The 24,092-nt window shown below is 44.9% G+C and overlaps 1 protein-coding gene across 1 annotated transcript; it reads right to left on the bottom strand.

The window, feature by feature from the left end:
• Positions 1-454: 454 nt before the first annotated feature.
• On the bottom strand, positions 455-3,153 carry LOC119332065 (squamosa promoter-binding-like protein 10). The gene is made up of 3 exons (XM_037605239.1): positions 2,394-3,153; positions 1,070-1,254; positions 455-970 (listed from the first exon to the last, which is right to left on the bottom strand). The coding sequence occupies exons 1-3, from the start codon at positions 3,059-3,061 to the stop codon at positions 624-626; spliced, it is 1,200 nt and encodes a 399-aa protein (XP_037461136.1). The 5' UTR covers positions 3,062-3,153; the 3' UTR covers positions 455-623.
• Between the last annotated feature and the right edge of the window lie 20,939 nt (positions 3,154-24,092).

Genomic DNA, 24,092 nt, shown 5'->3' with positions numbered 1-24,092 from the left:
ACTGGTTTGTTCGTGCCTGTATTTTTACTGTCATTTTCCGGAGGTTCTTCCACGTAAAACCATTGCATCATTTGTACATATTGTTACGTTAGTCCGTTTCTTGTTGACTAAAGCTATCTCAAAGTTCACTATAAACTGAGCTGCATGCTAGGGGTGAGAGGGGGGGGGGTGATATTGTGCATATTTACGTAACGTGTCGATGAATTAGTACTCCAATTCTTTTTTTATGCATATAAGATTTGTTAAGTCAAAGTTCATAAAGTTTGATCAACTTTAATAGAAAATATATCAACACTTAGAATACGAAATCAATATCATTAGATGCGTCATGAATTTAATTTTCATATTGTGTAACTTTAGTATTATTGTAGGTGTTGATATTTTTTTTATATAAATGCGGTCAAACTAAACTTTACGACCTTCGATTTCAGACAAATATTATATGCAGACTAAAATGACTAGAGGGAGTACATTGCTTTGTTGCTGTTTAGCCCCAATACAGCAAAGCAGTGGACCTGTCCTATAACAGGTGAAAACAAAACACTTCCGGCAACTATCTAATGTGGTGTTCTAACTGCGGTTTGATCATAATTATGTTAAGCACAATGCTCAAGATCCAGCATCTACATGAATTCCACCTCAAACATATGGATGCCGTTGTTGGCGTGGTTGCTGCCATTGGTGTTGTCGTTTTGCTGGTCGAAGACCTGGCTGTTGGCCACCGCCGCGGACGGCATCGTGCTGGAGCACACCGACGAACGTGACATGATGTTGCTATTGTGCAGGAGGGAGGTGATGAAGTGTTGCTGCTCCTGATGGTGGTGGAGCTGCATGGAGTTGCTGAGCTGCTGCTGGCGGCGGTCCTTCTCCGGGGGCACGCCCAGGGCGAGCGTCATCTGCCTCGCCGCCGCTAGCCTGGCCTGGCCCTGCTGAAGGCAGCTGGTCGCGCTCGTGTAGGTTGCGCTCAAAGCTGATCGACGATCGTACGTACATACAAATTAGCCCCGATAAATGACGACCAATTGCACTAGGTAGGATGCAATTAGCTAAAGAAAATCTGTTGGCTTACTGTTATTGTCGCCGGCGTAGGAGCTGGAGATGCCCCCGGCGTTTTGTTTCCTGGAAGGCACGGCCAAGTCCTTGGACACCGCCCCCGCGCCGCTGGCCACCGGTTTCCTCCGGCGACGGTTGTGCTCTGCGAGCCTCTTCCTGCAGCTCCTCTTGGTCTGGTCGAACTCCGTGATCACGTGGAACCTAAAATTAAAATTCTAGCTAGCTCAACAAGATGTACGCATGTGAATCCAATGTTGAACATAGATACCACACCTCACATCATTGGTCAATGCGAAAATAAAGCAGGAGCAGATATATGGCCAGGGCAAAAGGCTGGCACATGATCAGCCGCTCGTTGCAGCAGAAATTTATTTGTTACTGAAGAGAAAACCGTTCCAGCTGTTCCTGAATAGCTTCCTTCAAAAGGATTTCAGCTTGCTCGGTGAATGTCTTGCTAGAAGATATAATTTCTTGGAATTGAAGTTTCGTATCTTTTAGATGTTTACGTAACTCATCCAGAAATTTATTTACCTATTCAATTTCTAACGAATCAAGATATCCTCCTGTTCCGGTATAAATGGTAGCTATCTGCTCTTGCACTGGGCAATTCCCTTAATCGTCGACCCTTTGCCAATTGATTCTGACTTGTTTTATCGAGAGCAGAGGCGAATTGTCCAAAGGCTTGTAACTATGCGAATTGAGCTAGTTTCAATTTTGATTTGCCAGCTACTTGTTTCATGGGTTTAATTTGAGCCGCGGATCCTACTCCAATGTTTTAAATAGCAGTCTATCAAAAATAGCGGCGGGACTCAAAATCAGCTATAGCGGGTTATATCGAGGTACAGCGGGCTATTTGTGAAGGCCATATAGCCGGCTATTTAAAACTATGTGCAGCACACAGCAATCTGAAGTCTGAAGCTAGCACAAAGAACGCTGCCTTTTGACAGTCTTTTTGTTTTGGTGATCCTGTCTCCATATCGACCGATGCCCAGGACAGCAAAAACGCCATGGAAAAGCTCTTGTTTGTGCTGCATGGAGTAGTGTTTTGTGTTTTTTCTTTGACATGACTGGTCGTCGCTGAGACTGAGACTTGCTTTTGCACCATGGCCGCCGCAACGGAAAAGCGACATGAACCAAAAACTGATTGAAGACTGAAAAGGCAAGCAGTTTGCGCTGGCCCTAGCTTAGCAAAGCTGCAACCTGGTAAGCTATACTATACGTACCGTAACGGAAAGAGGGATACTGCTATGTTGAGAGAGAGAGAGAGAGAGAGATACTGTAACGTTCACGTTCCTAGAGAGAGATGGACAGTGGAGTGGGTCTGTGGGTGTGGCTCTGACCTGCTGCATTGCTGGCAGAAGCGCTGCTGCTTGCCGGCGGCGGAGACAAGCGCCGCCTTGGCGTGGTACTCGCACACCTTGTGGCGCCGGTGGTAGTGCTTGGCGCCGGAGAGGTCCGCCTTGCAGTACTCCACCTGGCACCGAGGCGGCTGGCGGTGGACGCGGCCGAGTCCCAGGTCGAACACGCTGCCAAGACGGGACCGCATGAGCATCGGGTCCACCGCCATCATGTCGCCGGTGGGGAAGCAGGTCCGCTGGCCGTGGTTCAAGTCTATCCTCCCCGCGTCCCCGGCGCCGCCCTCGCGCTTCACCATCCCAAGAGCCGGGCACACGTCACCGTGACCGTGCATGGCCATCGGCGGCATCTGCAGCTGCATCCCGGACATGGGCGGCGGCGCCATGTGGACCAGCCCACAGCCGCCGTTGCCGTTGGAAGGCAGCGCCAGCATCTGGTGGTGCGGCGCCTCCTGGAACTGGTTGAAGGCGGCCGCTGCCGCCGGGAAGTGGAAGTTGTCGAGTATCATCGCCCCCTCGTGGGGCTGGCCTCCTCCTCCGCCACCAGCCATCATGCTGGCGGCGAGCTCAAAGCCGACGTAGGGCGGCGGCTGCATTGCTGCTAACGGTAAGTCGTCGCCGGCCGCCGCGTTCATCCTGCCGCTGCTCATCATGGCTGAGTGAGTGGTCGTAGCTGAACAAGGGAGGGCTGGGGGAGCTAGGAGGCTTGTGCTCGCTAGCTGTATGTGAGGTAGGGACTGGTGAGGTTGTGCCGCGCTGTGTAAGGTTGTGGAGGGCGCAGAGGTGGTTAAAAAGGGCGAGTGGAGGAGGAGAGTGATGAGAGTGTGCGTGTCCGGGAGTGGCATGTACTATGTGTCAGCTGCCTCTCACTGGACCAAGATGAAAGGGCCTTCTCCTTGCTGTTCGCGTGCAAAAGGAAATATTGAAGAAATAAAAAAAATCTATAATTTCAAGATATCAAACTTAGTCAACCATTCTACTCACGTGTCAATTTTCTGAAGGAATGACACTGGGTTATACCACAGTGAAGAAAATACAATCCGGCCTTAATATTCATTCAATCAGTGTTTCCGAATGTACTAGCTTTGATTTTATCATTTTTGCCTAGAATGACATGGTTGTTATTTCTTCGTGAAACTTCATACTTGAGTAGAATCGTTAGTAGAAAAAGGGCCATTTGTCCCGGTTCATAAGGCCCATCTGTCCCGGATGGGGAACCGGGACTAAATGGTCGTTACTAATGCCCTAAACTTTAGTCCCGGTTTTTATACTAACTGGGACAGATGGGCCTCCACGTGGCCGTTCCGGCGAGCCCAAGCACGGGGGCCTTTGGGCCCGGTTGATAGCACCAACCGGGACCAATAAGCTTCTACGCGTCAGCATTTCAGGAGCTGGTTTTTTTTTTGAAGGAGGTGGTTTAGGGGTTTTGGGGGTTAATTTAGGTTGGTATATAGGTAGATAATAGAGAGACGTGTCCTCTCTTATCTTGGTGCTACTGCTGCTGCTATGCCTAAACATGACTTAGATTGAAGTAAAGCAACATGTGGTGCATGTCGAAAATAATACTAATCCTAACTTGATCAAGTTTGAATTGTACTACTTTCGACATGCACCACATGCATGTTGCCTTCACTTCAATTCAATCCATGTTCATTTCACCCGCTGATATATAATAACTCTTCATGCTCGCATCATGCATCATCGTATATAATAACAAGTCTACTAATCATTATCATACAACTTCTACTCGTTATCAATAACAAGTCATGCGATCATCATCCTCATAGTCATCGAACCAACCCTACTTAATTGTTCTTAGCACATGATCATCAATATTAGGCAGGACATAAATACCCTCTTTAAGGTGAAATAGAATAAAACAATATAGACCCTGACTCTCCATTATGGAGAAGGGAGATCATCCTGTCTCCAATTCTTGCGCTTCGCTTTCTTTTGCTTCCAAGAACCTCCTTACGACTGTCCATACATTTTTTTCCATCCTTTGATTTGCATGTCTCCATTCCTTTTAAAAATTTGGTGTGGACAGTTGAGATTCGTAGGATGACCTGGCTGTATGTTCAAAACATAAGGCTACCTTTCTGATACATCAAATGAGGCACACAATTCTGCAAAAGATGCACGGATGTCGTAATAGTAAAAAAATCTTACCAGGGTATCTCCATGGTAGTTACCGTAGTTCAACACATGCACTAGTGGCACGTATTGACCATAATGTTGAGGAGTTTTATTGTAGATATTGTAATTCTCAATGTCAGTACAAAATCCAACCAGATGATTTTTCTCCTTATAAGTTAATTCGGAGCCATCGATGTAGTGTGTTTTGTCTACCATCTCCCGCACATTCTTTGAAGAATGAAAATAAGCTGTCAATGGAAATAAGCTGTCAACTATTTTGAAATAAACAATATAAATTAGCTAATAACTATGTTTGAGAAACTAAACTCACATAGCAGTAGAATTGGAGGCGTATCAACAAGGACCCAAATGTCCATATTGTCTTGCTCGATTTCAGGATCACCAAGATCCATGGTGACACCCATACCCTCATCAAAACCATACATCTTGCAAAGTGCTGTTGGGGAACGTAGTAATTTCAAAAAAAATTCTACGCACACGCAAGATCATCATGATGCATAGCAACGAGAGGGGAGAGTGTGATCTACGTACCCTTGTAGATCGACAACGGAAGTGTTTGGTTGATGTAGTCGTACGTCTCCACGGCCCGACCGATCAAGCACCGAAACTATGGCACCTCCGAGTTCTAGCACACGTTCAGCTCGATGACGATCCCCGGACTCCGATCCAGCAAAGTGTCGTGGAAGAGTTCCGTCAGCACGACGGCGTGGTGACGATCTTGATGTACTACCGTCGCAGGGCTTCGCCTAAGCACCGCTACAATATGACCGAGGTGGAATATTGTGGAGGGGGGCACCGCACACGGCTAAGGAACGATCACGAAGATCAACTTGTGTGTCTAGGGGTGCCCCCCTGCCCCCGTATATAAAGGAGCAAGGGGAGGAGGCGGGCCGGCCCCTATAGGCGTGCCAGGAGGAGTCCTCCTCCTAGTAGGAGTAGGACTCCTACTAGGAGGGGGAAAGAAGTGGGGAGGGAGAGGGAAAGGGGGGGGGGGCGCCGCCCCCCTCTCCTAGTCCAATTCGGACCAGGGGGGAGGAGGCGCGCAGCCCACCTCCGGCTGCCCCTCTCTCTCTCTCCACTAAGGCCCATATGGCCCATTACTTCTCCCAGGGGGGTTTCGGTAACCCTCCGGCTCTCCGGTTTTCTCCGAAATCACCCGGAACACTTCCGGTGTCCGAATATAGCCGTCCAATATATCAATCTTTATGTCTCGACCATTTCGAGACTCCTCGTCATGTCCGTGATCACATCCGGGACTCCAAACTAACTTTGGTACATCAAAACTTATAAACTCACAATATAACTGTCATCGAAACCTTAAGCGTGCGGACCCTACGGGTTCAAGAACAATGTAGACATGACCGAGACACGTCTCCGGTCAATAACCAATAGCGGAACCTGGATGCTCATATTGGCTCCTACATATTCTACGAAGATCTTTATCGGTCAGACCGCATAACAACATATGTTGTTCCCTTTGTCATCGGTATGTTACTTGCCCGAGATTCGATCGTCGGTATCTCAATACCTAGTTCAATCTCGTTACCGGCAAGTCTCTTTACTCGTTTCGTAATACATCATCTCGCAACTAACTCATTAGTTGCAATGCTTGCAAGGCTTATGTGATGTGCATTACCGAGAGGGCCCAGAGATACCTCTCCGACAATCGGAGTGACAAATCCTAATCTCGAAATACGCTAACCCAACATGTACCTTTGGAGACACCTATAGAGCACCTTTATAATCACCCATTTACGTTGTGACGTTTGGTAGCACACAAAGTGTTCCTCCGGCAAACGGGAGTTGCATAATCTCATAGTCATAGGAACATGTATAAGTCATGAAGAAAGCAATAGCAACATACTAAACGATCGGGTGCTAAGCTAATGGAATGGGTCATGTCAATCAGATCATTCACCTAATGATGTGATCTCGTTAATCAAATAACAACTCCTTGTTCATGGTTAGGAAACATAACCATCTTTGATTAACGAGCTAGTCAAGTAGAGGCAAACTAGTGACACTCTGTTTGTCTATGTATTCACACATGTATTATGTTTCCGGTTAATACAATTCTAGCATGAATAATAAACATTTATCATGATATAAGGAAATAAATAATAACTATATTATTGCCTCTAGGGAATATTTCCTTCAGTCTTCCACTTGCACTAGAGTCAATAATCTAGATTACACAGTAATGATTCTAACACCCATGGAGCCGTGGTGCTGATCATGTTTTGCTCATGGAAGAGGCTTAGTCAACGGGTCTGCAACATTCAGATCCGTATGTATCTTGCAAATCTCTATGTCTCCCACCTGGACTAGATCCCGGATGGAATTGAAGCGTCTCTTGATGTGCTTGGTTCTCTTGTGAAATATGGATTTCTTTGCCAAGGCAATTGCACCAGTATTGTCACAAAAGATTTTCATTGGACCTGATGCACTAGGTATGACACCTAGATCGGATATGAACTCCTTCATCCAGACTCCTTCATTTGCTGCTTCCGAAGCAGCTATGTACTCCGCTTCACATGTAGATCCCGCTACAACGCTTTGTTTAGAACTGCACCAACTAACAGCTGCACCGTTTAATGTAAACACGTATCCGGTTTACGATTTAGAATCGTCCGGATCAGTGTCAAAGCTTGCATCAATGTAACCTTTTACGATGAGCTCTTTGTCACCTCCATATATGAGAAACATATCCTTAGTCCTTTTCAGGTATTTCAGGATGTTCTTGACCGCTGTCCAGTGATCCACTCCTGGATTACTTTGGTACCTCCCTGCTAGACTTATAGCAAGGCACACATCAGGTCTGGTGCACAGCATTGCATACATGATAGAGCCTATGGCTGAAGCATAGGGAACATCTTTCATATTCTCTCTATCTTCTGAAGTGGTCGGGCATTGAGTCTTACTCAACTTCACACCTTGTAATACAGGCAAGAACCATTTCTTTTCTTGATCCATTTTGAACTTCTTCAAAACTTTGTCAAGGTATGTGCTTTGTGAAAGTCCAATTAAGCATCTTGATCTATCTCTATATATCTTAATGCCTAATATGTAAGCAGCTTCACCGAGGTCTTTCATTGAAAAACTCTTATTCAAGTATCCCTTTATGCTATCCAGAAATTCTATATGATTTCCAATTAGTAATATGTCATCTACATATAATATCAGAAATGCTACAGAGCTCCCACTCACTTTCTTGTAAATACAGGCTTCTCCAAAAGTCTGTATAAAACCAAATGCTTTGATCACACTATCAAAGCGTTTATTCCAACTCCGAGAGGCTTGCACCAGTCCATAAATGGATCGCTGGAGCTTGCATACTTTGTTAGCTCCCTTTGGATCGACAAAACCTTCTGGTTGCATCATATACAACTCTTCTTCCAGAAATCCATTCAGGAATGCAGTTTTGACATCCATCTGCCAAATTTCATAGTCATAAAATGCGGCAATTGCTAACATGATTCGGACAGACTTAAGCATCGCTACGGGTGAGAAGGTCTCATCGTAGTCAATCCCTTGAACTTGCCGAAAACCTTTTGCGACAAGTCGAGCTTTGTAGACAGTAATATTACCGTCAGCGTCAGTCTTCTTCTTGAAGATCCATTTATTCTCAATGGCTTGCCGATCATCGGGCATGTCAACCAAAGTCCATACTTTGTTCTCATACATGGATCCCATCTCAGATTTCATGGCTTCAAGCCATTTTGCGGAATCTGGGCTCACCATCGCTTCTTCATAGTTCGTAGGTTCATCATGATCTAGTAGCATGACTTCCAGAACAGGATTACCGTACCACTCTGGCGCTGATCTCACTCTGGTTGATCTACGAGGGTCAGTAGTATCTTGTTCTGAAGTTTCATGATCATCATCATTAGCTTCCTAACTAACTGGTGTAGGTGTCACAGAAATAGTTTTCTGTGATGCACTACTTTCCAATAAGGGAGTAGGTACAGTTACCTCGTCAAGTTCTACTTTCCTCCCACTCACATCTTTCGAGAGAAACTCCTTCTCTAGAAAGTTTTCGAACTTAGCAACAAAAGTTTTGCCTTCGGATCTGTGATAGAAGGTGTATCCAATAGTTTCCTTTGGATATCCTATGAAGACACATTTCTTCGATTTGGGTTCGAGCTTATCAGGTTGAAGCTTTTTGACATAAGCATCACAGCCTCAAACTTTCAGGAACGACAACTTTGGTTTCTTGCCAAACCACAGTTCATAAGGCGTCGTCTCAACGGATTTTGATGGTGCCCTATGTAACGTGAATGCGGCCGTCTCTAGAGCTTGTCCCCAAAACGATAGCGGTAAATCAGTAAGAGACATCATAGATCGCACCATATCTAGTAATGTACGATTACGACGTTCGGACACACCATTACGCTGTGGTGTTCCGGGTGGCGTGAGTTGCGAAACTATTCCACAATTTTTCAAATGTACACCAAACTCGTAACTCAAATATTCTCCTCCACGATCAGATCGTAGAAACTTTATTTTCTTGTTACGATGATTTTCAACTTCACTCTGAAATTCTTTGAACATTTCAAACATTTCAGACTTATGTTTCATTAAGTAGATATACCCATATTTGCTTAAGTCATCTGCGAAGGTGAGAAAATAACGATATCCGCCACGAGCCTCAATATTCAACGGACCACATACATCTGTATGTATGATTTCCAATAAATCCGTTGCTCTCTCCATAGTACTGGAGAACGGTGTTTTAGTCATCTTGCCCATGAGGCACGGTTCGCAAGTACCAAGTGATTCATAATCAAGTGGTTCCAAAAGTCCATCAGTATGGAGTTTCTTCATGCGCTTTACACCGATATGACCTAAACGGCAGTGCCACAAATAAGTTGCACTATCATTATCAACTCTGCATCTTTTGGCTTCAACACTATGAATATGTGTGTTACCACTATCGAGATTCAATAAAAATAGACCACTCTTTAAGGGTGCATGACCATAAAAGATATTACTCATATAAATAGAACAACCATTATTCTCAGATTTAAATGAATAACCGTCTCGCATCAAACAAGATCCAGATATAATGTTCATGCTTAACGCTGGCACCAAATAACAATTATTTAGGTCTAATATTAATCCCGAAGGTAGATGTAGAGGTAGCGTGCCGACTGCGATCACATCGACTTTGGAACCGTTTCCCACGCGCATCGTCACCTCGTCCTTAGCCAATCTTCGCTTAATCTGTAGTCCCTGTTTCGAGTTGCAAATATGAGCAACAGAACCAGTATCAAATACCCAGGTGCTACTGCGAGCATTAGTAAGATACACATCAATAACATGTATATCACATATACCTTTGTTCACCTTGCCATCCTTCTTATCCGCCAAATACTTGGGGCAGTTCCGCTTCCAGTGACCAGTCTGCTTGTAGTAGAAGCACTCAGTTTCAGGCTTAGGTCCAGGTTTGGGTTTCTTCTCTTGAGTAGAAACTTGCTTGCCGTTCTTTTTGAAGTTCCCTTTCTTCTTCCCATTGCCCTTTTTCTTGAAACTAGTGGTCTTGTTGACCATCAACACTTGATGCTCCTTCTTGATTTCTACCTCCGCAGCTTTTAGCATTGCGAAGAGCTTGGGAATAGTCTTATTCATCCCTTGCATATTATAGTTCATCACGAAGCTCTTGTAGCTTGGTGGCAGTGATTGGAGAATTCTGTCAATGACGCAATCATCTGGAAGATTAACTCCCAATTGAATCAAGTGATTATTATACCCAGACATTTTGAGTATATGCTCACTGAGAGAACTGCTCTCCTCCATCTTGCAGCTATAGGACTTATTGGAGACTTCATATCTCTCAATCCGGGCATTTGCTTGAAATATTAACTTCAACTCCTGGAACATCTCATATGCTCCATGACGTTCAAAACGTCGTTGAAGTCCCAATTCTAAGCCGTAAAGCATGGCACACTGAACTATCGAGTAGTCATCAGCTTTTCTCTGACAGACGTTCATAACATCTGGTGTTGCTCCAGTAGCAGGCCTGGCACCCAGTGGTGCTTCCAGGACGTAATTCTTCTGTGCAGCAATGAGGATAATCCTCAAGTTACGGACCCAGTCCATGTAATTTCTACCATCATCTTTCAACTTTGCTTTCTCAAGGAACGCATTAAAATTCAACGGAACAACAGCACAAGCCATCTATCTCCAATCAAGCATAAACAAGCAAGATACTATCAGGTACTAAGTTTCATGATAAATTTAGGTTCAATTAGTTTACTTAAAGAACTCCCACTTAGATAGACATCCCTCTAATCCTCTAAGTGATTACGTGATCCAAATCAACTAAACCATGTCCGATCATCACGTGAGATGGAGTAGTTTCATTGGTGATCATCACTATGTTGATCATATCTACTATATGATTCACGCTCGACCTTTCGGCCTCCGTATTCCGAGGCCATATCTGTATATGCTTGGCTCGTCATGTATAACCTGAGTATTCCACGTGTTCAACTGTTTTGCACCCGTTGTATTTGAACGTAGAGCCTATCACACCCGATCATCACGTGGTGTCTCAGCACGAAGAACTTTCGCAACGGTTCATACTTAGGGAGAACACTTCTTGATAATTAGTGAGAGATCATCTTATAATGCTACCGTCAATCAAAGCAAGATAAGATGCATAAAATATAAACATCACATGCAATCGATATAAGTGATATGATATGGCCATCATCATCTTGTGCTTGTGATCTCCATCTTCGAAGCACCATCGTGATCACCATCGTCACCGACGCAACACCTTGATCTCCATCGTAACATCATTGTCGTCTCGCCAATCTTATGCTTCCACGACTATCGCTACCGCTTAGTGATGAAGTAAAGCATTACAGCGCGACTGCATTGCATACAATAAAGAGACAACCATATGGCTCCTGCCAGTTGCCGATAACTCGGTTACAAAACATGATCATCTCATACAATAAAATTTAGCATCATGTCTTGACCATATCACATCACAACATGCCCTGCAAAAACAAGTTAGACGTCCTCTACTTTGTTGTTGCAAGTTTTACGTGGTTGCTACGGGCTTAAGCAAGAACCAATCTTACCTACGCATCAAAACCACAACGATAGTTTGTCAAGTTGGTGCTGTTTTAACCTTCGCAAGGACCGGGCGTAGCCACACTCGGTTCAACTAAAGTTGGAGAAACTGTCACCCGCAAGTCCCCTATGTGCAAAGCACGTCGGGAGAACCGGTCTCGCGTAAGCGTACGCGTAATGTCGGTCCGGGCCGCTTCGTCCAACAATACAGCCGAACCAAAGTATGACATGCTGGTAAGCAGTATGACTTATATCGCCCACAACTCACTTGTGTTCTACTCGTGCATATAACATCAACATATAAAACCTAGGCTCGGATGCCACTGTTGGGGAACGTAGTAATTTCAAAAAAATTCCTACGCACACGCAAGATCATGGTGATTCATAGCAACGAGAGGGGAGAGTGTGATCTACGTACCCTTGTAGATCGACAACGGAAGCGTTTGGTTGATGTAGTCATACGTCTCCACGGCCCGACCGATCAAGCACCGAAACTACGGCACCTAAGCACCGCTACAATATGACCGAGGTGACGATCTTGATGTACTACCATCGCAGGGCTTCGCCTAAGCACCGCTACAATATGACCGAGGTGGAATATGGTGGAGGAGGGCACCGCACACGGCTAAGGAACGATCACGAAGATCAACTTGTGTGTCTAGGGGTGCCCCCCTGCCCCCGTATATAAAGGATCAAGGGGAGGAGGCCGGCCGGCCCCTATAGGCGTGCCAGGAGGAGTCCTCCTCCTAGTAGGAGTAGGACTCCTACTAGGAGGGGGAAAGAAGTGGGGAGGGAGAGGGAAAGGGGGGGCGCCGCCCCCCTCTCCTAGTCCAATTCGGACCAGGGGGGAGGAGGCGCGCAGCCCACCTCCAGCTGCCCCTCTCTCTCTCCACTAAGGCCCATATGGCCCATTACTTCTCCCGGGGGGGTTCCGGTAACCCTCCGGCTCTCCGGTTTTCTCCGAAATCACCCGGAACACTACCGGTGTCCGAATATAGCCGTCCAATATATCAATCTTTACGTCTTGACCATTTCGAGACTCCTCGTCATGTCCGTGATCACATCCGGGACTCCGAACTAACTTCGGTACATCAAAACTTATAAACACACAATATAACTGTCATCGAAACCTTAAGCGTGCGGACCCTACGGGTTCGAGAACAATGTAGACATGACCGAGACACGTCTCCGGTCAATAACCAATAGCGGAACCTGGATGCTCATATTGGCTCCTACATATTCTACGAAGATCTTTATCGGTCAGACCGCATAACAACATACGTTGTTCCCTTTGTCATCGGTATGTTACTTGCCCGAGATTCGATCGTCGGTATCTCAATACCTAGTTCAATCTCGTTACCGGCAAGTCTCTTTACTCGTATCGTAATACATCATCTCGCAACTAACTCATTAGTTGCAATGCTTGCAAGGCTTATGTGATGTGCATTACGGAGAGGGCCCAGAGAAACCTCTCCGACAATCGGAGTGACAAATCCTAATCTCGAAATACGCCAACCCAACATGTACCTTTGGAGACACCTATAGAGCACCTTTATAATCACCCATTTACGTTGTGACGTTTGGTAGCACACAAAGTGTTCCTCCGACAAACGGGAGTTGCATAATCTCATAGTCATAGGAACATGTATAAGTCATGAAGAAAGCAATAGCAACATACTAAACGATCGGGTGCTAAGCTAATGGAATGGGTCATGTCAATCAGATCATTCACCTAATGATGTGATCTCGTTAATCAAATAACAACTCCTTGTTCATGGTTAGGAAACATAACCATCTTTGATTAACGAGCTAGTCAAGTAGAGGCATACTAGTGACACTCTGTTTGTCTATGTATTCACACTTGTATTATGTTTCCGATTAATTCAATTCTAGCATGAATAATAAACATTTATCATGATATAAGGAAATAAATAATAACTTTATTATTGCCTCTAGGGCATATTTCCTTCAAGTGCTTCCCATTTTTGCAACCAAAATGGGTTACGCTCTCAGAATTGTACAGCTTTACTTCAAAATCCACATCATGATGTGTTCTTAGGTGAATTTTCTTTGTTTCAAAACTTTAATGGTCTTCAAAACCCATCCTGTCCAAGACATAGCGCCTTGCATGGCATGGGATAAGCTACTCGAATTGTAAAAGATGAAAATTACACATTGAAATAGTTGTAGTCATGCTTAATTACGAAAAAACACTCATCGTCGTTACGTACCGTTTCAACATTGAAGGTCTCCTCGAGCTTAATGCTGAAGCGCCGATCATCGTCCAGGTGAGGCATGTCGCACAAACCTCGATCGTCGTGGCACCAGCCGCACTCCCCCGGGAGACTTACATCGTCCGATGACGACATTTCCTACGTTCATAATTCAAGGATTAAACTTGTACAATTAAATATATGTACTACAAAAACTAAATTAGATCATTATTATTCATCATGGGTTGACTATCGGTCTGTCGAGTCTTTTCTTGAAAACTCTCAGCTCACCTGGTGTATATATCCGACTGTTGGTGATGGTCGCTCCTCACTTGGTCCCCGAGTGCATTACACAAAATGTCTAGCACACGAGAACGAAGGAGAAGCGACCCCCACGACAACAGTCGGCATTCTTCGTCCTCTCATATATATATGGTGGAACTCTCCCTCACTGATTCCTCTCTGACATTTTGCGACCGTCGGTGATGGTCGTTACTCCTTCCCCTAGTGCATAACAAAGGTCTAGCACCCGGAGAAGAAGGAGAAACGACCCCCATGACAACAGTCAGGCTTCTTTGTCCTCTCATATATGGTGGAGACTCGACAGACTTAAAGTCAACCCGAAATATCGTTTAATTATCTTTCTAAAAAAAGGATTTGGCTGGTCTCACCTCGAGGTCGGAGGGTGTCGGTGACGGGGACGACGGCGGGGATGATGGAGGGGGGCTCCTAGATTTCTGCGAAAACAAAAACCCTATAAGCTATCAACTAATCATATACATACGCCTGGCATAGTGCTCTCCAATTTTAGCATTCAAAGTAGGAGTAGTTTTCCAATTTGAGCATTCAATAAGAAAAATCAAATCGCAAAATAAAGTAGTATTCAAATTAGGATGCATTCAATTATAAGCATAACTACATCATCTCTTGCGTCCGTACAACGTTGAATATTATCACTAATATACCTTGAATACTATCATACATATAACATTGCTAGTACAGCTAGAACCGTAGCGCCCGACGGGTATCGGCACGGGCGGTGCACACCCAAAGAGAATGAACCATCACAGGATCGCTCCAGTGAGATCCCTGAAGAACCTGCCAGGTATTGTCGAACCTGCCCTCCAACGCAACCATGTAGCGATGGACGTGCTTGTCCTCCTCGCTGACACGGAAGCCTCGGCACCGTCACTGGCCCACGCGATCGCCATCAAACAAGGATCGGGTCAACGACGGGCTGGCTCCTCACCAACCTACGCCCCTCGGAAGGTAGCACATCCCAAAACCATCTCGGCGGAGCCCAGTCCCGGACATGGCCCCTCTGATCAAGCCGGCCTCCTCCGCCAAGTCGACGACGAGGATGTGGGATAGGCATTGTCGACGCCGATGCGCCAATAATTGCTTTAACTAAAAAATAAACTAGTTCTATTAATTTTCTTGCTAAAAATAAACTACTTCTATAGTAAAATAAATTAGTTTTATTAAATCAAGTAGTTCAACTACTAAGCACTTACTATAAATAGAATAAAGTAGTACTTACTAAAAATAAACTACTTCTATATATAGTAAACTAAAGTAGTTTTATTAAATCAACTAGTTTAACTACTAATTAATTAAGCACTTTCTAAGTAGTACTTACTAAAAGTTATCGGGGAGGGGGGTATATCTACAACGACATACCGGATAAAAAAAATAAGAAGAGGAAGCAGAAGAAACAAAAGAGGAGAAGAAGAAAGGAATAGAGGAGGAGATCGAAGAAAAAAAGAAAAAAAAGGAGAAGAAGAAGGAATAGAGGAGAAGAAGAAGGAATAGAATATTTCTACTTCTTCTTCTTCTCCTCTTTTTTTGTTCTTTTTCATCTTCTTATTTATTTCTCCCCTTCTTCCTCTCCTCTTCTTCTTATTCTTCTTCTTCTCCTCCTTCTTCATCTTCTTATTTTCCTTTTTTCTCTCATTTTTCTTCTAAATATGAACATATACATAAATGACTTTGATCATACACAACTTTCCTATACATACACAATATGAACATATACATAAATTGACAAAGAAAATTCTGTGAAGAAAAAAATCATAAAAATTCTATGAACAAAAATACAACAGAAAAAAATCATAAAAATTCTGTGAACAAAATTACAACAGAAAAAAATCATAAATATTATATGAAAAAATTGACAAATTCTTTGCATATGAACATACAAACATTTGCATATTCAACAATAATATCACCCAAAAAATCTAAACTACACATCTAAATTAATACAACTAAATTAACTACACATCTAAACTACACATCCAAATTAATACAACTAAATTACAACATCTATATAGGGGGCGCGGCGGCAGCGGCGACAGCCATTACAGGGAGGAGGAGGAGGGGATCCGCGGGCAGCGCTCACAGGGTGCACGGGTGGACCGGCGGCGTCGGGGCAGGGGTGGCGCAGGGTGGGCCGGCGGCGTCGGGACAGGGGTGGTGCAGGGCGGCGACAGCGTCGGTCCGGTGCGGGACGTGGTCGGGGCGGCTTGGGAGGGCGTCGGGGCGGCGCGTTGGAGGCCGGGGCGACGACGGCGACGGTGAGACAAGGGGCAGCCTGGCGGCGGCGCGGTGGGGGAATGAGGAACTGAACGAAAAATTTACAAGTCCTGCTTATATAAACGAGGCATTGGTCCCGGTTCATGGCACAAAACCGGGACCAATGCCCCCCTTTAATCCCGGCTGGTGCCACCAGCCAGGACCAAAGGTCAGTTTTCGGCAGCCCAAAAGGCGGGAAGCGGCTGCCTTTGGTCCCGGTTCGTGGCACCAACCGGTACCAAAGGGGGGCATTCGTACCGGTTGGTGCCACGAACCGGTTCCAATGCCCCCCTTTAGTCCCGGTTGGTGGCACCAACCGGGACCAAAGGCCTCATTCTGCCCGTGCCCAAATTTTTAGTCTCACCTCGCTAGCTGAGAGGGGCGCGCAGTGGTTTATAAGCCCCACTGCGCACCCCTCTCGAGCTCCTCTCCATTGCAGGCTTTCGGGCCTAATTGTCACTGGTATGCCTGATGGGCCTACTGGGCCTTCTGCGGGCCTGAATCCTGGCCCATGGATGGGTTTCTAGTCATATTCAGGCCGTGGAGGCCCAGTAGTTGGCATATTTTTTATTTTCTCCCTGTTTTTTGTTTTCTTTTTTGCTTTATTTTTTTGTTTCTACTTACAACAAAAACTTATTTTATTTTATTTTGCTATTAAAGTTTCTAGAAAAAAGTTCTTTATGAAAATTCTTTTTGCTTTTAATGATTTTGAATAGAAATACTTTGATAATTTTAGTTGCATCAATTTTATATGTAATTTTAGTTTCAATAATACTAGAGGTTGCTTATAATGTTTGGAACAGAAAATACTTTGATAATTTTAGTTTCATAAATTTTATTTATGTTATTAAAGTTTATTTTATTTTATTTTATTTTATTTTATTTTATTTTATTTTGTTTCTACTTATATGTTTTATTAAAGTTTATATTATTTTGTTTCTAATTACTTATTTAATTTATTTTATGATAATTCTTTTTGCTATTAAAGTTTGTAACAAAAAAGTTCTTTATGAAAATTCTATATAATTTTAGTTGCATAAATTCTATATAATCTTAGTTTCAATAATAATAGAGGTTTATAAAATGCAACATTCAAAGCATTTCAACAAAACATTCAAAGCATTTCAACAAAACGGACAATCTGTTTCGAGATATCAGGGTTTCATATGGAAACTCGTCTGTTACAACATCCATTTCAAATTAACTAGGAAAAGGTTGAAAGTTGGCATGGTATCATCATAGTAGTTGTGGACAGAAAGTCTTCACTTTTTCTTCGCTTGTGTGCTTTGTTTATTGCGCCGTAACCATGGATAATCTTCATCGATTATCAGGATGCTTGGGTCAACCTTGACTTTGAAGGGAGGAATTTCATGAAACTTTTCATAATCTTCGGACATGTCTGTCTTGCCCTCCACTCCCACGATGTCCCTTTTTCCTGAAAGAACTATGTGGCGCTTTGGCTCATCATATGATGTATTCGCTTCCTTATCTTTTCTTTTTCTTGGTTTGGTAGACATGTCCTTCACACAGATAACCTGTGTCACATCATTGGCTAGGACGAACGGTTCATCAGTGTACCCAAGATTGTTCAGATCCACTATTGTCATTCCGTACTATGGGTCTACCAGTACCCCGCCTCCTGACAGATTGACCCATTTGCACTTAAACAAAGAGACCTTAAAATCATGTCTGTAGTCAAGTTCCCATATCTCCACTACGTAACCATAATATGTGTCTTTTCCCCTCTCGGTTGCTGCATCAAAGCGGACACCGCTGTTTTGGTTGGTGCTCTTTTGATCTTGGGCGGTCGCGTAAAATGTATTTCCATTTATCTCATATCCTTTGTAAGTCAATATAGTCGAAGATGGTCCCCTGGACAACGAGTACAGCTCATCACAAACATTGTTGTCACCTCTGAGACGTGTTTCCAACCAATTGCTAAAAGTCATGATGTGTTCACATGTAATTCATTTGTCACACTGCTCCGGGTGTTTGGAGCACAGACTGTTCTTGTGTTCATCGACATAGGGGGTCACCAAGGTAGAGTTCTATAGAACTGTGTAGTGTGCTTGAAAACAAGAATGCCCGTCCCTGCATATTATTGAGTCCGCAAAACCCAATGACATCCTCTGTTTGATGGCCCATGGAGATGCTTCCTTATGGCCTAGCATGGTTACAGACATATTTCTTTAGGACTCCCATGAACCTCTCAAAGGGGAACATATTATGTAGAAATACGGGGCCCAGAATAACAATCTCGTCGACTAGATGAACTAGGACGTGTGTCATGATATTGAAGAAGGATGGTGGGAACACCGGCTTGAAACTGACAAGACATTGCTCCACATCACTCCTTAGCCTTGGTATGATATCTGGATCGATCACCTTCTAAGAGATTGCATTGAGGAATGCACATAGCTTCACAATGGCTAATCGGACGTTTTTCGGTAGAAGCCCCCTCAATGCAACCGGAAGCAGTTGCGTTATAATCACGTGGCAGTCATGAGACTTTAGGTTCTTGAACTTTTTCTATGGAATATTTATTATTCCCTTTATATTCGACGAGAAGCTAGTCGGGACCTTCACACTGAGCAGGCATTTAAAAAAGATTTCCTTCTCTTCTTTGGTAAGAGCGTAGCTGGCAGGACCTTCATACTTCTTTGGAGGCATGCGGTCTTTTTCGTGCAAATGTTGCAGGTCCTCCCGTGCCTTAGGTGTATCTTCTGTCTTCCCATACATGACCAAGAAGCCTAACAGGTTCACGCAAAGGTTCTTCGTCACGTGCATCACGTGGATTGAAGAGCGTACCTCTAGCTCTTTCCAGTAGGGTAGGTCCCAAAATATAGATTTCTTCTTCCACATGGGTGCGCGTCCCTCAGCGTCATTCAGAACAGCTAGTCCGCCGGGACCCTTTCCAAATATTACGTGTAAATCAGAGACCATATCAAGTACGTGATCACCGGTATGCATGGCGGGCTTCTTCCGGTGATCTGCCTCGCCTTTGAAATGCTTGCCTTTCTTTCAACATTGATGGTTGGTCAGGAGAAATCGACGATGGCCCAGATACACATTCTTCCTGCATCTGTCCAGGTATATACTTTCGGTGTCAGCTAAAAGTGCATGCATGTGTGGTATCCCTTGTTTGTCTGTCCTGAAAGGTTACTGAGAGCGGGCCAATCGTTGATGGTTACAAACAGCAACGCATGCAGTTTAAATTCCACCTGTTTGTGCTCATCACACGCACGTACACCGTTTCCATTTCATAGCTGTAAAAGTTCTTCAACTAATGGCCTTATAGGTACACATCAATGTCGTTTCCGGGTTGCTTAGGGCCTTGGATGAGAATTGGCATCATAATGAACTTCCGCTTGATGCACATCCAAGGAGGAAGGTCATACATACATAGGGTCACGGGCCAGGTGCTGTGATTGCTGCTCTGCTCCCCGAAAGGATTAATGCCATCCGCGCTTAAACGAAACCATACGTTCCTTGGGTCACCTTCAAACCGAGCCCAGTACTTTCTCTCGATTTTCTCCACTGCGACCCGTCAGCGGGTGCTCTCAACTTCCCGTCTTTCTTACGGTCCTCACTGTGCCATCTCATTAACTTGGCATGATCTTCGTTTCTGAACAGTCGTTTCAACCGTGGTACTATAGGAGCATACCACATCACCTTCGCAGGAACCCTCTTCCTGTGGGGCGCGCCCTCAACATCACCAGGGTCATCTCTTCTGATCTTATAACATAATGTACCGCATACCGGGCATGCGTTCAAATCCTTGTACGCACCGTGGTAGAGGATGCAGTCATTAGGGCATGCATGTATCTTCTCCACTTCCAATCCTAGAGGGCATACGACCTTCTTTGTAGCGTACGTACTGTCGGGCAATTCGTTATCCTTTGGAAGCTTCATCTTCAATATTTTCAGTAGCTTCTCAAATCCTTTGTTAGGCACAGCATTCTCTGCCTTCCACTGCAACAATTCCAGTACAGTACCGAGCTTTGTGTTGCTATCTTCGCAATTGGGGTACAACCTTTTTTGTGATCCTCTAACATGCGATCGAACTTCAGCTTCTCCTTTTCACTTTCGCACTTTTCCCTTCTATCAACAATGACCCGGCGGAGATCATCATCGGGCACATCGTCTGGTTCCTCTTGATCTTCAGCTTCCTCTTGATCTTCAGCTTCCCCTGTTGAAGCATCACTGTATTCAGGTGGCACATAGTTGTCATCGTCCTCTTCTTCGTTGTCTTCCATCATAACCCCTATTTCTCCGCGCTTCGTCCAAACATTATATAGTGTGGCATTGAACCCTTATAAAGTAGGTGGGTGTGAAGGATTTTCTTGTCAGAGTAAGACCTCGTATTCCCACAATCAGGTCATGGACAACACATAAAACCATTCTGCTTGTTTGTCTCAGCCACTTCGAGAAATTTACGCACGCCCTTAATGTACTTGGGGGTGTGTCTGTCACCGTACATCCATTGCCGGTTCATCTGCATGCATTGTATATAATTATGTGTGTCAAAAGTAAGAAAATTAGACAAGTATCTATCTAAAGTAAGATTTTTTTCTTTCAGAAAGAAGATAAGAACAAGAGGCTCACCACGGTGGTGTTGGCAACGAGATCGGCGCGGGCGATCGACGGCGGTGAAAATGAGGACGGGGCGTGACAGACCGCTAAACCTAGACAAATCTCGGAAAAAATGGAGCTCTGAGCTCGAGCTTCGAGAGGAGAAAGCTTAACTAATGTGGCTCGGGCATTTCATCGAACACCTCACATGTATAAGAGATGAGCTAGAGCACCCAAATGCCCTTCCTCGCTGTCTAGCAAAAGACGGAGCAGTGCTCTGCTCGCCGGCGGTGAGGTATATATAGGAAACTCATTGGTCCTGATTCGTGGCTGGAACGGGGACTAAAGCCCAGCCTTCTGTCCCAGTTCGACCCAAGAACCGCGACCTATGTTTGTGGGCCAGGAGCGAGGCCCATTGGTCCCGGTTCGTGCCAAGAACAGGGACAAATGGGCCCAGACGAACCGGGACCAATGCCCACGAGGCCCCGGCCAGCCCCGTGTGCTCACGAACCGGGACGAATGCATCAATTGGTCCCGGTTCGTGGCAGAACCGGGACTAATGGGCTGGCCAGGCCCGAATGAAAGCCCCTTTTTCTACTAGTGAATGGTTGACCATATATGCTACAAAAGAAATTCTGTTTTTTATAAAAAAATTATTACATTTCTTTTGAGCTTACTATTCATAACAGGTGCATGTTCCAAAAATTCACATATACCCTCAGAGAAAAGACATGCACGGAAACTTGTCCAACATATGCGCTAAATAAGCCGTGCGGTTGATAAAACAGCTATATAGCGCGCAAGCGACCGAAAGTAGCGCTCCAACAGCAGCGCTATAATCCCGCGCGTGGTAAACAAGGTTCGGCGCGCTGGGGAAAACTGCATCGTGCGCTGGGTATTTGGTGCGCCAGCTCCAGCGCGCTGGACAGCGAACAATTGAGCGCGAGCGAGCAACAGCTACCCGGAATTCTCCGGCAGCGCTTGCCTTTGGCCCGCCCCGCGCCGCTTCTGCCAAAATTACTGCGATGGATGGCCGTGCCGATATCCCACAACCCCTCCCTACACCCGTGACCCCTCTGCGACGGCCACCGCCGTAAACCCTTCCACGGGGTTGACCTCCGGCTTCGCCGTCGGCGCCGCACCGGCTCCAAGCTTCGGTCCCACGCGCGGCCTTTCCATGGCACCCTGGACGGATTCGCAGCGTGGCGTCACGTCGCCGCTCGCTAGGAAGCCACATAGCTCCATCTCCAACCGACCGATGGTGGTGGCGGCGACGGCGGCCCAAAAAAAAGAGGAAAGTGGATGGCGCTTCTAGGCACGTGAAGAAGAATCCAGCAGCGCGTCGGGTGCCTCCGCCGCCTGAAGCGCTAGATAGCTCGCAATTTGTTGCGTCGGTGGCCGATGCGCACATCATGCTTGATGAAATGCCCACAAGGTATGCTTTTTTCTTCTTTTTGTTGTTGTCGTCAGATAAATGTATACGTATGGATAGCTTGATTAGTTTTCTTTATCATACTTTCTAGTTTCAGTGACGACACATGTATGTCAACTATGGATGTTGGCTCCAACAATTCCCATTGGTCTCAAACCAATGAAGTGCATCAAGATCATCATGAATATGAAGTGGACGAGGAGGGTGAGGGTATAGTCAATGCACAGAAAAGAAGGGCCTGCAACTACACCGTGGACGTAGACATCTTTCTATGCAAGGCATGGTTGAATGTGTCTATGGATGCCACCCTTTGGATGGACCAAACTAGAGATACATATTGGTTTAGAATGAAGGAGTACTTTGATGCACACAACAAGAGTGGAATTAAACGCACCGATAGATCTCTTCGCTCCCGGTGGCCGACGATCAACAAAGATTATTAAAAGTGGGCGGCGGCAATGGCGTCGGTTGACAAGATAAATGATAGAGATAGGGCAAGTGCCATGGGAGCACCTTTGGGTGACATGGGTGGACGCATGGCTTCCGGTGTGCCTCATATGCCTTCGCATGATGCCTTTGGAGATAGTGTGAACACCATCCGAGTTTCTAGTGACGATGGGGTGCTTGAGTTGGAAGAAGAGGAGGAAGAAGAGGGGGCATGATTGTTGATGTTTCATTCGTTTGTGTGAACTTATTTGTCAAGAACTTGCTTGTGGTTAGGTGATTTTGAGCTATGCCATGAATTTGAACAATGCTATGTTGCTCAATTCATGATTTTACGTATTTTTTAATGTTTGAGATCATCTTGTTTCATATTGTCAAATTGGTATGTGTTGTTTCATATTTGCCCAGCATCGGCTGGGTGCGCGAGCTAGATTTTACCGCGTCTGGTGAACCGCTACAACAGCACTCTAAATTTTGCAGCTCCTGGAAAAGCAACCGCCCTCCCACGCGCACTAAAAAGCTATTTCGGCGCTGCAATTTTTTTAGTGCGCCACCCTACCTTGGATCTATTGGAGATGCTCTTAGTTTCTTTTGTGTGTGTAAAGCTTTTACGTGCAGTATTCGCATGCGTATACCCTTTTTGCAATTTTCGATCTTCGGACCGTGTGGATCTCTGGAGTTCTTTTGATTTATTTTGCTATTTTTACAGTAAGAATTTTGGTACAGGATTAGTAATTCGCAATCGATTGAGAATTAGTTAAATCTTATTCCACACAGAGTGCCACCAATATGATAGCATTGAGATTCGTCACAAATATGATTTTAACATTAGTTAATTCTCAGTTGAGTTAGAAGTAGTTGCTCCTCAGGATTTACAATTCCTAATTTGACCGCAAAATATGGCCAGACGCAACTTTCGAAATCAGCAACTGCCCATATTTTGCTAGATTTTTCAGAAATGCGTTTTTATTAACTCATAGTGAAGCATCAACGTGATACAAAATACAATGTGCATACATCCGGCCTTAGCATAGTTAGCATGCACAAAGGATCACACCGGCAAATAGCAAACTCATAGAATACCAACCATGCTATGCCTAGGCGGATGAAAAGCAAATAGGAAAAAAAGAGCAACACCGATCCTCGTCGAGCAGTTGCAGCCATAAAAAATGATGTAAGCGCAGATGGTTCAAATGTGATATCCACTCGAGT

The sequence above is a fragment of the Triticum dicoccoides genome, chromosome 7A (assembly GCF_002162155.2).
Source record: "Triticum dicoccoides isolate Atlit2015 ecotype Zavitan chromosome 7A, WEW_v2.0, whole genome shotgun sequence".
Classification (NCBI taxonomy): domain Eukaryota; kingdom Viridiplantae; phylum Streptophyta; class Magnoliopsida; order Poales; family Poaceae; genus Triticum; species Triticum dicoccoides.
This window is presented reverse-complemented; position numbering and strand designations above follow the sequence as displayed.

Excerpts from the sequence above, each read along its gene's own strand:
- LOC119332065 (XM_037605239.1), bottom strand. The coding sequence starts at position 3,061 with ATGATGAGCAGCGGCAGGATGAACGCGGCGGCCGGCGACGACTTACCG. Across the intron at positions 1,255-2,393 it reads TTCTGCCAGCAATGCAGCAG|GTTCCACGTGATCACGGAGT; the intron begins GTCAGAGCCACA and ends TTTTAATTTTAG. Across the intron at positions 971-1,069 it reads CTACGCCGGCGACAATAACA|CTTTGAGCGCAACCTACACG; the intron begins GTAAGCCAACAG and ends ATCGTCGATCAG.